This window comes from Syzygium oleosum, unplaced genomic scaffold (genome assembly GCF_021117445.2).
Source record: "Syzygium oleosum isolate NSW1041296 unplaced genomic scaffold, Sole_v2.1 Sole_v2.03, whole genome shotgun sequence".
NCBI lineage: Eukaryota > Viridiplantae > Streptophyta > Magnoliopsida > Myrtales > Myrtaceae > Syzygium > Syzygium oleosum.
This window is the reverse complement of record NW_026607487.1, coordinates 17,591,560-17,607,688: the sequence shown is the minus strand read 5'-3', so window position 1 is coordinate 17,607,688 and position 16,129 is coordinate 17,591,560. Positions and strand designations below refer to the sequence as shown.

Here is a 16,129-nt window from a genome sequence, read left to right as displayed (position 1 = left end):
TTTTGAATTCGTTGGAAATTTCCAACGAATTCTCCAACGAAAATTGTACACACTTAAATAATTGCCCGGAAAATTGAAATTCGTTGGAAATTTCCAACAAATTTTCCAACGAATATAAAAAATGCCGAATAATGCCGGGTTTTTTTGAATTCGTTGGAAATTTCCAACGAATTTTCCAACGAAAATTGTACACACTGAAATAATTGCCCGGAAAATTTAAATTCGTGGGAAAATTCGTTGGAAATTTCCAACGAATTTACTTTTCATTGGAAAATTTGTCGCAAATTTGCGAAAAAAATTTTTTCGTCGCAAATTTTCGTGGCAAAAATCTAGTTTTTTTGTAGTTGCTTCTTCAAGCTAGAAATTTATTAAAAATTTGAGGATTTGGTGTCTGAATAGATTATCAATGGACGAGAGAAAATGACAACAAAAGTAGGGTGAGCTTTTGCTGTTGCATTATAAATTGAATGAATGATCACGTTAAAAAGAAAAAAAGCTGTAAGGGGTCACTGTTAGATTATGTCTGAATTTGAGCCCGTGCACGAGACGCAACCGAATTGAACAAGGCGTAAAAGGAAAGTCCTAGCTAGACGTTGATTCTTATATCAATTGGTGTGCCCTTGTTTCCTAGTGCAGTGGAATATTTACATATATATATATATATATATATATATATATATATATATATATTAAATCCTAACCAAAGGAGGATTTCTTATTGCCCACAGTAAGAATTAACCTTTTGGCCCGTACGGTGGACGTCTCTTCTTTGCACTGTGATTGGTCGGTCAACAAATGAGCTTATTATGACTTCTTTGCTTTATATTTTTGGTGGGGTGCACGGGAGCGACGACCGCGCACAAAGGAAAAGAACGAAGAGCTCTTTCTCTGGGCTTGGACAATCGGTGATTTATGCTATGAGTTTTATATGCAAATTATTTTATTTTGTTTATAATTATTTTGGACTTAGTGTAATTTAGACGTGAAAAATATTCGAACGAGTGAGCAATTATAATTTGGCTAGCTCTTCATATAGAGAATGTACCAACACTCAGATCGAATTACATAAATCTCCGGTGTCCTCATTATTCCTCATTTAACCTTTTAAATTTATCAATTGAGTTTTAAATCTTTTCAGGTTTTGCTAATTGAGTCCATCCGATCAATTTTAGTTGAAAACAGATGACGTCGATGCTGGCAGTCCTATGTGGCACGGCAGGAATTAACGTGGATTGATTCGATTGACAAAACGTGAAAATATTTAGGACCTAATTGATAATATTAGAATATTTATTACTGAATTGATAAAAATGTAATAAATTTATGTCATTTTAACAATTTTCCTATCTCTTCTGCTTCATCGGGATGGAGTTGACTTCTCAAGATTAAGAGGAGACTTTGACATTTCTGCCAATAATAACGTCGGCAATCACAGGTCCCACTTCGGCCACCCATCCTTATCTCGATTCACTGTTCTTCCAATTTTTTTTCGTTTTTTTTTTTTGGGAACCTTTTCTGCTTATGCTACTGCAAATCCGTTAAGACCATTCAGGAATGCAACGATTCACGTCATTCATTGGAAAATGCATATTTCCTATGACAATCCGGCAGAGACACATGTCGTGGTGTAATAAGCCAATTAAAGATCGGTAATCTCAAAATTTAAGTGTCATAAAGAATAACAAACATATCAAACGGCCTATATGAGTAACATGATTGGCTGGTTATATCACGTCAATCAGATTGAAAAATTCAATAGGAGACCCAACTCGTATTGTATTTGTCGTATTAATTTAATATATAATTTCACAGTTTTTTTTTTGGTAGAATGGAAAACATCTCCAAACTTTGATGAACGAGAATGAATATAGACTAAAGCACTTCGGAGTTTCGCACGTTTACAAACATTTATTTGTACGGAACCATTGCAATTTACAAGGTGAAGGCGCCTTTTTTGGTGATTTGGTTAACGTGTTCAAAGTGCATCATTAGTTAGTTCCGAAATCTCAGAAGTTTCTCTGATAACATCTCTGTTCAATTCAAAGTAAGAGCAAGAAATTGCATCATCATCATCCTTTTTCATGAAGAAACTGTACGGAGCAACATTGCGTGCTCTCCTCCTTCCAAGTCCACCTTGTCTCTGCTCGATCTCCTCTTGCAGTCGTGGCAATACACCACGCACACCACCCACTCCATCACCTTCCCCACGCAAACCAACCCGGTCTCTGCAACCGCCACCGCGTGCGCGGATTTTGCCATGAATCTCCCTCTCGCGTGGAAGCCCAAGACCCTGAGCCCGAGCCACCACGCGAAATTCAGCAGCATCAGCACACACCCTCTGGTTCTATTGCCCTTGGTTATGCTCGACGCGGTCGACAACGCCTCCAACACGCTCTTGTCCTCCGATATCGAAAGGACGATCGCCACGTCCCACACCGCTCTGTACTCCAGCCACTTGGTCATGGCTACGACCGAGATGAAGCCCCATAAGCTCAGATACAATATTTTCCCTGAAGCGAAGAAGCCGCCGACGCCGCCCCAGGAGACAATGCAGACCCAAAAAATGAAAATGAGGGAGAAGAACGAGACGAGAGTGGAAGTTATCAGGGGCCACTTCCACCTTGCCTTGGTGATGGAGTCCTTCAGCATGTCCCAGAGACACGCCGATCGGCCTTCGGCGAAGATGGCGAACGAAGAATGCACGGTCGTCACCGCGGTCAGGATATTGAGCAGGAGAGCGGGGACCGAGTAAAGAAGGCTCGCTTGGAGGACCTTGACGAATGTTTCTTGAATCAATCCGGAGGCGAGGTGGAGCCTCTGGCTGGAGTAGGGCGACACGAGCCTCAGCCGGGACGAAGCGTCCGCGAAGATGCATAGGACGGCCAGTTCGTGGATCAGCATGACGAGGAACAGCGGGAGGGACGCAAAGACCGAGAAGGCGAGGAACGTCGGGTTCCGGTACGCAAGTCCAATGGCCGATTTGATCATATCAGATGTGTGGAGGAAAGGGGACTTGTCCCATCTGATTCTTGGGTCGCTCTTCTCGATCATCTCTGTTGCTTGCTGTTCTATCCCCACAATTGCGAGCACCTTCAGTTTGTTGCGAGTCTCTGATGTGTCTATGTATGTGAAATAGGCAAGTCCTTGCGGTGGTTGAATTCGAAGGAAGGAGAAAGTGAATGTTGGTTGGTGTTGTGTAACCTTCAACATAAGACTAGGAAGGAGCAAACAAAATGGTCCTGAGATCAGCGAATATTGCGATGTCAAAAATATATTTTGTTAAAGTATGGTTGAAGCTAACTTGCCCAGATTGATCAGGCTAATTCTTTGACTTTAGTAGAATAATAGGAAGCGATGCCTTATAATGGTTTGGTCCGAGAGAAAAATTAAAATTTTCTGAATTGCCCATTATTTTCCTTTTCAGGTCCTAACTGGGTATGGATTACCAAGAATGCCATGAACTTGCTCTGGTGCAGTGTGGCCGGGCATGAGCCGAGTCGATCGTGTCGCAAGAAGCAGTACTCGCCCTGAATCGCCCTAAAAGAACATGTGAACCGCAATGCATTTCTTGCACAACCAACGACTTATCGTCGCGTGTTGGCGCCATGCCACCGAACAACTTTGGGCATCGATGGTCGAAAGAAATGAAGTTTTTTTTCACTTGTCGAGAAGCATGGTTGGGTTCGTGCCGCATTGATCGTATAAATACTTGTATGGACTCAGGTCCAGGGATTAATATGTCCCTCTGCAGCCAATAATTTTTATGGAAACTATGTCATCAACGGCGATGATTGACCTAGTCCATGTGGAAGAGAAACTCGGTTATAGGGCCTAATTTTTTCATTTGTAGGAGAGATTTGTGGGCCTTGATAGCCATCGAGGTAATGATATAAGCTTGGCCCAACATCTGACTTCAGAAGAAAAACTAAGAGACCCATCCAAAGAATACCCAATCCAGCATTAACGTTTGCTGCCATGGTATTAATTTGCATAGTTTTCTTCCATATATACAATTTTTTTTTAAGGGTCGCGCTTTTTCTACTCCTTTTTTGCTTGCGGGTCCCACTATCCTTCTTCCTCTTTCTTTCCACGCCTTTGACGTCTTAGTTTTCGACTCTGTCGCTATATTTTCTCTCTTGCTTGCTATTCTCTTCTTTCTATGCCTCCTTGATCCTTAAGTAGTAGGGCATTGAGAAGTTGAGTATCTATGATGCCGACCCCGTCGTCCTCCACACTGTCGAACTACCATCGCGTGGGGTTTAAGTCTCTAGTTTGGCTCCTCAAGAGCATCAACTTGTTGTTCAACTTCAGTACGGATAAGTCGTGGTCCATCTTTGCCCCACCGTTCCCACACCCACCCTCGTCACCCAGTTGCTACATTTCATAACCAAACTAGGTCAATTTGTACCCTCTCAAAGCGTCCCGTTTGGAGCCCGAGGATGTGCTTAGCACCGTTGACTCCACCATTGGCTAGTTGTCTAGGATGGCAGGGCATGAGGATCATGTAGTCGATGTAATCGTTTTTACTTGAGAACTCACCAAACATGTGACGATGCGTGTGGCTGGATGTCTGTCTCGAGAACTTGACAACATGAGGCGATCAGTCCACAACCAGCAACGATATGGAGGGTGATCTTTTTGTGGGGCTTGTTGGGGTTGCCAATGTATGTTTACCTTGTCTTTGTGAATTCGATCTTTATTAGTATGAATGCAAGCCAACCTTGTCCCGGTTCCCGGCTACTTCAGGAGTAGGGAGGCATAGAAAAACAAGAATGGCCTACGAGAGAGAAAAAGAGGGATCAATTTACAAGAGCCAAGAACTGAGATGTCAAAGGCGTGGAAAGAAAAAAGAAGGAAAGTAGGATTTTCAAGGAAAAAAAAGAAAATTTTTAACCATTTTTCTAAAGCTATGATAGAAGTGGTAGGCTACACAAGAGATAGTAAGATCAAAACACAAAAAGGGGAATGTCTAGATCAAATGAGAAGTGGAAAAAGCGTAACCCTTTTGGAAAGTGCGTATTTGAATTTGGACTTTTGACACGAAAAAGTTGATGTTGTTCGCAACCTACAAGGAAAACGTCGCACCCATCTTCTAGCGACATTGCTCAGACACAATCCTACCTCTTTTAACACGAGAAAGATGGCTTCTAGATTGAGCTTAGGTAAAATCGACAATACTATAATAATATAGTATGTATACTGCTACTTTAGGAGCACAATCTCTAGTCAACCTCTCCACTCTCAATCCCTCATTCCAGTAATCTAATTATCGATCTACCTTTCGGAACTATGGGCTCTGCAAATTGCTGCTCCTTCTCTCTATTCTCAAATTAATTAGCCATTAAAATGAATTTGTGCTAGTGGTTGACCTAATTTGTGACATGTATCATCGTGTGACCCGATTCTAGTACACATTATTGACGTGTCACACGCGTCAAATGACGAACTGACTAGCAATTGTCTTGATCTATCTAACTCGACCATAAAATAATGTCGCTTAATGATTGCGAGTCTGATTTGTGTTCGACCTTTCGGGTGACGTGATTTCATATTAAAGGTCAATGCACACTCGTGGAAAGGGGTAAGCCGTGTAAGGACAAGAAGGAGGAGGCTTCGGGAAAGATCTGCAATTTAAATTAGCATAACGTTAAATCGATTCGGCTTAAACAAATGCGCGGTGGGGAAGCAGAAGATACACGCGCATACATTAATATATGATAATGAGATATTGAGAATATAGAACCAATTTATTAAATAATGGTCGGTGAAAAGTTGGTCGATAATTGCTTGGTCTTTGATCTCCTTTTTCAAATACATCAAGACATATTTTTACAACAACAATAATTATTATTATTATGTATTAGCAGTTGTAAAACTAGGCTCAGAGAAGTTTCTGTTTAATTGCAGCTGTTTAACGGGAAAAGTGCCAAAAAAGTCCTAAACCTTTTGCATTGTGCCAATTTAGTCCTAAACCTTTTTTTGGTGCCAATTCAGTTCTAAAACTTTTGCATTGGTGCCAATTTAGTCCTAAACCTTTTTTGGGTGCCAATTAAGTCCTAAACCTTTTAAATTGGTGCCAATTCAGTCCTAAACCTTTTGTTTTTGTGCCAATTTAGTCCTTCCGGTCAATTTTGATCGGAATTTGCCGACATGGATGCCTGTCGGCCGGCGGCTGGTCACCGGCGCCGACGTGGCGCTGACGTGGACAACTTTAATGATATTTTAATATTTTTTTGAAATTTTTTTTTCCTTTTTTTTTCTTTTTTTTCCACTTTTTTTTTTTGGTCCCCCCTCCTTCCTCTGGCCGGTCCAGCGACCGGCCAGAGACCAGAGGCCGGCGAGCTCGACCTCGCCGGCCACTGGCGAGGTCGAGCCTCGCCCGACCAAGGCGAGGCTCGAGCTGTCACGCCCCGAACCCCATCGAGCTCGCGACATCCCGCACCGGTCAAATGGTTGCAACGTCTCAGGAACATCGCCGACCCAACCCGAACATCAGAAACACATGCGGAAGCGAATACAAAACCCCTGACTATAAAGACAACGACGGGGCAGACTAACAAAACAGTCAAATAAAAACAACAACAATCATTTATATACAATACTATTACACCAAGCATACAAACATCGTCTTACAAACATATTTAGCAAACTAGCATTTCAAAACCACCGGTATAACAAAAGGATCGGGTGGTTTGGTTAACTTAGTTTCACTGAAGGTTGACCTATTCTGCGCAACCCCTAAAATACCCTAGGGGGAAACTACTGGTTGCCCTCTTCCAATCTGCTCTTGAGTCATCTGGCTTCTGCTCCAGAAAATCACCTGCAACTCCACTGGGCACCATAGGCGGCTCTTCAAACTCCAAAAAGAAGAGGCGGGCCTCCTGGGTCTAAGGTTGGAGATCTGAAATTTTGGATTATACAACTATGAGACGAATCTCAATAAGTGTACAATTCCAAACCCCACATAGGCTCTCGTGTACCGCCAGACGAAACATGCATAACACCCAACAATCAACCAAACTAACAACCACATACGATCTTACCTGGGACCCATCATGCACGTCCCTGCATGTTAGATAACCACACAGCCAACATATCACAGTAAAGCATCACAACCACGCGCGTACCTCGATTATAAGGCAAAACCCACTCGGGCACGTCCCATACCATGCCGAATAGTTTTTACCCCATAATCGAGCACTACAATACGCGATACAAGCCACACTCACACACGAACTCACGACAGCCTCGATTATAAGGCAAAACCCACTTGGGCACGTCCCATACCATGCCTAGCAGTTTTTACCCCATAATCGCGCACTATATTACGCCATGCGTCCGCTTCCATAATCCTCACACGTCAAGCCAATTCCAGCTCATTCTCAACTTTCCCACCACTACCGTGCCCGCGTAAAACGCATCAGGCCCACGGTCTTCTGACTTCTTCAGGCATCGTCACCCCGTCGGGCCGGGCATCATCAGCTCGTCAGGGACGGCATCGTCCCACGTAAACGAACACGCCTCAGGACGGAATCCTACCTCCTCACTTCCTTCTCTACCGCGCCCGCGTAAAACGCATCAGGCCAACGGTCTTCTGACCTCGTCAGGCATCGACACCCCGTCGGGCCGGGCATCGTCACCTCGTCAGGGACGGCATCATCCCGCGTAAACGAACACGCCTCAGGACGGACCCTTTCCAACCAATCCTACATTCCCGTACCTTCGCACCTCACGTGCCACACTTACCACACGACCACACATACACACGGTCACCCACTATTTCACACTCCACACACACTTCGCAATGCACATCTTCGTCACACGAACACCCATGCTTGGCACGCGAACTCACTGCGCAATCGCACTACCACACCACCACACCTCACGGCCACACACATAGCACACACGGCTGCACATAATCAGCCCACAACATATTCCAAGCCAGCCCACAATCACAAGTCGTACAACTATCCAATTAAACCCATACAAATCATAAAACTACCAATCGAACACACAATTTAGTCGCGATCATTCCACATCATCTCAGTCCTATCCGAGCTTACTAAATCACAGATTTTCAATCCCCAAATCAGCCCACAACATCTGAACATCCAGCCCTGTTCTAAGTCCTAAAACAGCCACATAAATTGCCTAAACCGAGTCCTAAACGAGCCTAGTAATACCCGAGGTCCTAGGGAGAGTTTGGGGAAGTCACTTACCCTAAAAAAGGCGGGACAAACTAGCTGGATGGGTGGCTGGAATGGGCGGAACAGCAGCGGCGGCGGCGGCGGCGGCGGCGGCGACCAGGCGGGCGAGCGGCTGGGCTGCCTTGGACGGGTGGCTGGCGGGCAGCTCACGGGCGGCTGAGGGCGGCGATGGGAACGTACAGGGCAGGGGAGGACGGCTAGGGGTGGCTCGGTGGTGGCGGAGCCGAGCGGGACAGCGAAAGAGAGAGAGAGACAGGCGGGGCGGTGATCAAGCACGGCCGGGGAAGGGGAAGCACCGGCGGTGGACGGCTGGGCTGGGCGACGACCGGCGGCGGCGAGCTAGTGGCCGGCCTAGCTGGCTCACGCATGGGGGAGAGGAGAGAGAGAGAGAGAGTTTCGGTGGGGGTGGGGTGAGGAGAGAGAGAGAAAATTGAATTATGAGAGAGAGAGAGAGAGAGAGAGAGAGAGAGAGAGAGAGAGAGAGAGAAATGAATATAAATATTCTACCCTCAATAATTGCACTCCGGAAATTACCAAAATACCCCCCTAACTACCCTCCGATCCAATGGCCAATAATTGATCTTATCCAAATCCGACGGCCCACGATCGTCCTTATCCAATAATGCAAGGGGCAAAAGAGTAATTACTCAAAAAGGGAGAGGGGGCATTCTTGTCTCCCTTATTTTCGGCCAAACATGATATTTCTCAGTTCCCCAACTTAATCCAGTCCTCAAAATTCGTTCGCGGTCCCAGGGGCAAAACGGTCATTTTTCCGGTCCCGAACCGAAATCCATTTTTTTGCAGAAATGGGTGGCCCCAAGGTTGGCCAAGCCAAAAACGTCATCGGCCGCTCAAAACTGTCACTTTCAAAATTCTCGATTCTCGGGTCCAAATTCCAAGAAATGACTAAAATCGAACAATCGCGACTTTAACTTATCTCTTGTTAACGGGTGGCTCATTGGGATTACTCGCTCTCGACCCGTGACCGACACTAAGTCAAATCACGTTTAAGTTTGCTCGAACCAAGGCGACCTCGATTGTCATATAACTGCGAGGGTCTGTCACTAGTTCCCTATGGACACGATCAATCAAATAAATCGCTCTCTGTTAGCCCAAAACATTCCCTCGTCAATCATTATGGTCGAAAGTCGAATCAAGGTCGAGTTCTTTGGTCGTGCGAACTCAATCCCGTAATGGCCTTACCCCTAAGGTTAGCATCCCGAGAATGCGCGGTTCTGGGTGAGATCTCACTATAAGTGCATTGGCCAAATATTCATTTCATAAATCCCGGGAAAAGGATCGAAAATTCAGAATGTTACACGAGCCCTCGCCGGAGGCCGCGGTGAGGGCGAGCCTCGCCATGGTCGGGCGAGGCCCGACCTCGCCGGATCTGGCGAGGTTGCTGGGCGAGGCTCGCCCGACCAAGGCAAGGCAACTTTTTTAGCTTAAAAATTATGGAAAGGTGACTCTGCACAACCTATCAATATTATGTATTTAAAAGGATTTCAAGTGATTTTTATCTATGTCCAATTAAGTGCTATTGAAAAAAAAATGCTCTTTCTTAAGTTCCTTTCATTTGTAATTTGAGTGCATGCTCGAAAAAATGTGCCTTGACTTTAATTTAATGCGACATAGTTGAAAATTCTAACACGTATATAATGTTGATAAAATACATATATAATCTTGGGTTAATATCACAAAAAATTTCAAACCGGTACACCTGTAACAATTTTACCATTCGTTAGTTTCTCTTAAATTTTACCGTCAAATTGTTGAGTTGGATGACATGTGGCAGTTGATGAGTATATCAGTTTAGGATTTTACCCTCTATTTATCACAGGTGTACCAGTTTGTGTTTTTTCGTGGTATTAATCCAATTTAACGGAAATTAACGGAGGTAAATTTGTTGCAAATGTATCAATTTAGGATTCTGATGGTAAAAAAATTAATTTTTGATAAATTTGTTATATGCGTATTAGTACGAGGTTTTTTACAATCAAAAGATTAGTCCAATTTGGGGGGTTTTCCGTACATAATTTTGTCAAGTTTGAATTTATGTCTACAAGACGGTGAGAAAATCACATTAAACAACAAATGAACACACCTGAAACATGCTACCGCTTTTTCATGGGATTCTTCGTCACCCCTTTGACGGGTCAGATCGAGACAACGAGACGTTTGTCGTGCGGACAAGACAAGGCGGCGCGGGCTGCACAGGGATCGACTTAAAGGCTAAACCAATGATGGGCAATTGGTTTGTGTTTGGAGCTCCCGGTTGTTGATCCGCCACGTGTCGCTTTCGATCGCCAACGAGATACACACGATCGCATCCGAAAAGTAGACGGCGACCGAGTGTGATTGACCCGATTGCAGCTGCGCGATCGAAAAATTAGGTCGACGAAAGGGACCCGTAATTAGACACGTCCATTCGTTGCTCGTTTTGCCTACTTTTATATGGGTCTAAATTGACCGGTCCAGCTCCCTCTTGGTTTTTTGTGTGGGAAAATTCGTGAGCTTTGAGCTCGTGGCCCAAAGGATGACGAGAACGAATCGTTTCGTCGCACGGCTATCGTGGGGTTTGGGGATGTGTGAAGGGGTGCGCAATGGTTTGATGGAGAGATTGGATCGAGCCGGATTGGATCGGTTTGGTTTTGAGCCCAGTGGTAAGCATGCTGAAAATATCAATGCATTGACTTGAGTCTTGATATCGATTATTACAATTATTGTCAAAATCAGACATCTTTAATACTACGTTTATCAAGTACTTACTCGTAGAGAACCGTTGATATCACCAATAAACGAACGACACCACATCTGTACGCGGGAACTGTTCATGGGGTCCTCCCTCGGTCAAAAGGGCCACGCTCGTACACGTGGCACAGCAATTGCACACGATATTTTCTCGTCGAGCACAGTCCTTTCGATTCGGATTGCGCTATTGATTTGCCTCCTCCTTATCCGGCGTTGTCCGATTTTGACTTTTGTAGACGTTGCCCATTCCCTCATTTTGACTCTTCAAGTGTCGAATGCTAATTGCTAGTATCAAATTCCATTCAATTTTCCATCTACCCGATTGCCCCCCATCTCGCCAATTGCATAAGCATCATCGCCCTTTCAATCGAAGCCAGAAAGAATTGTAGGTCCATGGCAACGTGAGCACATCAACCGAGTTTACAAAGGGAAAAGAAAAGAAAAATGTCTGAGATTTGGATCTATGACTATTATGACATCGATGATGGGGGGTAGGGATTAAAGATATGCTTCCCGACCTGGTATCGGCTAAAAACCGACCGCGCTAATGAAATATCTCGTCTTTCGTTTCGCGATGTCCAAAAGTCGATTTCCTTATGGTCGACGGAGGGTCTCCGAAGATTGTTGAATAAGAAAAAAAAGCGAACAAAATCGTCGCGACTTCCACAGCAATTCCTGTTCATGGATGGATATATCTAATGGAATATCCGTGGAACACCCACTAATCACTATAGATTGTATTTATACGCAATTTTCAATGAATGGTCCACAGCTTCCGTATAGGCTCAAATAAATGTGAAGTGATGGTCGACGAAGAGTCTTCGAGGATAATCAAATAAGAAAAAAAACAAACAAAATCACAAATCGTGTGACTTTCACGGCAAATTTTATTCTTAAATATATATAATAGAATATTTGCGCCACACCCACTAATCGCTATGAATTGCATTGATACACAATTTTCAATTCATGGTCGAGAGCTTCCGTGTAGACTCGAACGAAAGCGACCTCGCAGCAACTTGGTTTTTAGCGGGGAAAATTTTAATTAAGGATCCCAAGTGGGGTCTTTTTCTCAAAAAAAAACTTTAAGTGGACATAGTGTCAAATAAGGGTCTGAAGTGCCCAATCAGTTTTAAATAGAGGTCCGAAGTATCCAATTAGTCTCAAGAAAGGGCCTGAGTTCGCCGGCCAGTCAAATGTTCACCGGCCGGCGAGCATAATTACTGTTTCAACGACCGGAAAATGGCAGTTTCATCTTTTTCTTTTTTCTATTTTTTTCCTTTTCCTTTTCTATTTTTTTCTTCTCTTCCCTCTGCCGGCCATAGCCGGGGCCGGCGGAGGTCACTGGCCTCAGGCGGAGGCCGCTCTCGCCGGCGTCGGGCGGCCCTCGACTGGGTTGGGCCGGGCGGGCCAGGGCGACCCTCGCTAGATCCGGCAAGGGCGGCCCTCGACTGGGCTGGGCGGGCCAGGGTCACCCTCGCCCGCCCAGCCCATGCGAGGGCGGCCTTCACCTGAGGCCGGGGACCTCTACCAGCCCCAGCTATGGCCGGTGGAGGGAAGAGAAGAAAAAAAAAATAGAAAAGGAAAAGGAAAAAAAAAGAAAAAGATGAAACTGCCCTTTTTCGGTCGCCGAAACAGTAATCGTGCTCGCCAGCCAACGAGCATTTGATCGCTCGGCGAATCAAGGTCTTTCCTTGAGACTAATTGGGCACTTCGGGCCCCTATTTGAGATTGATTGGGCACTTCAGGCCCTTATTTGACACTATGTCCACTTGGGGTCCTTTTTTGAGAAAAATACCCAACTTGGGGTCCTTAGTTGGAATTTTTCCTTTTTAGTGCATAAAACGCTAGTTTAATTAATTAATTAACTAATTGGGCACTTCGGGCCCCTATTTGAGATTGATTGGGCACTTCAAGCCCTTATTTGACACTATGTCCACTTGGGGTCCTTTTTTGAGAAAAATACCCAACTTGGGGTCCTTAATTGGAATTTTTCCTTTTCAGTGCATAAAACTCTAGTTTAATTAATTAATAAATTAGGTGACAGCGCCTGCTAATTTCGGGCTTAAGGATTGGTTAGCTAGGGGAGGACCACCCCCAATTCTCGACCTCCAGAGTCGAGACAGGACAGCTAGATACGTGAATAGCGTAAAACTCGAATCAGGACAGCTTAATGCTGCGTGACATTGTCCACTATTGACGAGGCTCGACCTTGTCGTTGCTGGGCGAGGTTGGCCTTGCCTCTGGCCAGTCCTTGGCCACTGGCTAGAGGAAGAAGAAAAGAAAAGAAAGAGAGAGAAAGAAAATAAAGAAAAAAATTAAAATATTATTAAAAACTGTCCACATCAAAATCGGTTGTACCACATAGAATAGCTAGCGTCTATGTCAGCAATTTTTGGCCAAATTGACCAGATGGACTGAACTGACACAAATGTAAAAGGTTTGGAACTTAATTGGCAAAATAAAAGTTTAGGACTGAATTGACACAATTGTAATAGGTTTAAGATTTTTTTTGGTAATTCTCTTTAGGGTTGTGCAAAACGGACCGCTCAAACCGAGAACAGCATGGATAGGCAATTTTGGTCCGGTTCCCGGTTCCTAAAAGTAGAGCCGGTGTCCGAGCAGTTCGGTCACCGGACCGACTACATATGCTTTTTTTTTTATTTTCTTATTCTTTAAAAAATCAGTAAAATGTGAACTAAACCCCTAGTGAAGCACATTTTTTAATTCATCGTTTCAATTTGAGGATCACTGCATATATATTGCTTAATTCAAAACGAAAGGGAAAGAAAAAGTGATCGATTCCATTGGACTTGACCGGAACGGAACCGGTGGTCCGGTCCGGTTCCCAGTTCTAGGACCAATCGGTCCAATCTCCGGTTCCACAATTTGGGAACCGATCTTCCCAATTCGATTCTCGGTTCTCAGTTTTATCTTGGAATCGGGAACAAGACCGGAAATCGATTACCCTTAATTCTCTCGAACAAAACTGTTATGATATATATATAAGTAAGCGTTGATATTGGTCCGAGTAGTCCACGGTTTGTGGTCGGGACATATTTGACAAATCTTATCCAGATAATTTTAGTGATCCGTGACGAGGCCGATTAGATTCATGAAGTGATAACGAGCAATTAAGTGCCCTGTTTGGGAAAAGGGATGGTAAATGAGAGAAATGAAAGTGGGCGGGGAAAATCGAACAAAATTTTTCCAAATGGGGGAATGGAAAGTACTAGGCTCCTACTGCCCGCCGTACCGTGCTTTGAACAGTGCAATTGCGCTTGAAAATTCTTGCAAATTGGACATTGGAATCGTGAATTAGACGCAGCATTTTGCAATGATTCGGATAATTTGAATTTGTAATATTTAATTTCTGTTTACGCGAGCATAAGAATCACGACAACGAGGTGGTGTTTGTTAATAAGTGAAGTTAGAGGGTATATTGAGTTAAAAAAATCAATTAATGTACTTGAATTTTCAACGAAATATCTTACACCCCTCTATTTTTACACAAACCAGTTTGCACATAGTTGCCCATATATACCTCCACATCATTAATATTATTATGGCTTCACTTACAAAACGGGCACTTTCTTTTGAATCTAACCCCAATCAAAATTGAAAATCCCCTCCTTACCAAAAAAAAAAAATAATTGAAAATCCCCTACTCAAAACCCCCTAGCCATCCCAATTCTTTACTTGGCCTCACCACCAATTTTTGTGACGGGGAAAATTACAAAAAAAAATTTATAAATAAATTGTATGGATGTCAATTAAATTCTAAACTTTTTTCAGTTTGGCTAATTTAGTCCTAAATCTTTTGATGATTTGCTAATATAGTCGTTCGGGTCGATTTTGGCTGGCAGTTGCCGACATCCATCCCGTGTGACACTCCCGACGCTAACGTAAATGATTTTTGCAATTCTTAAAATTTTTTTAGAATGTTTCTTTTTTTTCCAATTTTTTTTTGCTTTTTTCTTGTTTTTCTCTGCTGGTTGCCGGGGCCTCGACGATGGCTACCTAAGGTCGTTGGCCACAAGCGACGGTGACGCTCTCGCCAGCTTCGGGCGTCATGACCCTTGCCAGATCCAATGAGGGCGACTCTCACCGTTGGCTGGTAAGAGCAACCCTCACCTGTGCCTGGCGACTAGAGGGAATAAGGAAAAAGGAAAAATGAAAGAAAATTAGAGAAAAATTTCAATATATTTAAAAAAATTACAAAATTTGTCAACATCAATGCTGATCGTGTCATGTAGTACAACCCAAACAAGCCGGACGATCACATCAGTGAGTAAGGCCAAAACTAGAAGAATTACATTGGCAAATTATTAAAAAAAAATTAAAATTAAGTTGATCAAATTGAAAAATTTAGAACTGAAGTACCATCGATTGTTATGTCGTCTTTGCTGCTCGCCATCGTGAGAACCTCCGCCTCACCTGTTGGGCATGGTCAACCCCTGAATACAGTGTGTGTGTCTCTCTCTCTCTCTCTCTGAGACGACCTTCATCAAGTTAGTTTCGATGCCACTGACCTCGTCTACGGGGATGAAGCGTGTGTGCGAGGGAGAAGTCGTACTCCTCTTTTTTTAAAGACCCTCTTTTCGTCCAAAACTATATAATTTCAGTAATAGAGAGGGCACCAAATAAAGAGCAACAAGCGATCAAAGGTTGGAGAGGGCCGAAGTTGTGCTGCAGACGGCACTGGGATGTGGCGGCACAATTGACGTCAATAACGAGCGGTGGCTGGTGGAGACTAGGGGTGCCAAAAAAACCTAAACCGACCCCAAAAAAAAGTAGGATCGGGTCCCATTTCGGTTTGGGCATTAAGAAAAAAGTTTGGGATCTTGATGGTTCGATTCAATTTGGGTCATATACCCGAACAATCATGCCATAAGCTAATACGCCGCAAATTTTTCGGGAGAAAATCCGACAATAATTTCGATTTGACGGCGACAATTGCCGACCAACGAGTGTTTATTTTGCAGAAAAATAAATGATCTAGAAAATATTTTACCTAAAAATAATCGTTTTTATTGCCTGAAAATGAATGAACGGACGAAAGATATTTTTATCGCCTATGAAAATATTTAGGCATAAATTATTATCGATAATGAAAATATTTTTTATTGATTAATTATTTCGAGTGATACGAAATATTATTTTTTAAATTA

At 43.6% G+C, this 16,129-nt stretch overlaps 1 protein-coding gene across 1 annotated transcript; it reads right to left on the bottom strand.

Annotated features, from left to right (window-relative positions):
• Positions 1-2,058: 2,058 nt before the first annotated feature.
• LOC115664457 (uncharacterized) lies at positions 2,059-3,227 on the bottom strand. The gene has a single exon (XM_030586387.2). The coding sequence runs from the start codon at positions 3,208-3,210 to the stop codon at positions 2,080-2,082; it is 1,131 nt and encodes a 376-aa protein (XP_030442247.2). The 5' UTR covers positions 3,211-3,227; the 3' UTR covers positions 2,059-2,079.
• Between the last annotated feature and the right edge of the window lie 12,902 nt (positions 3,228-16,129).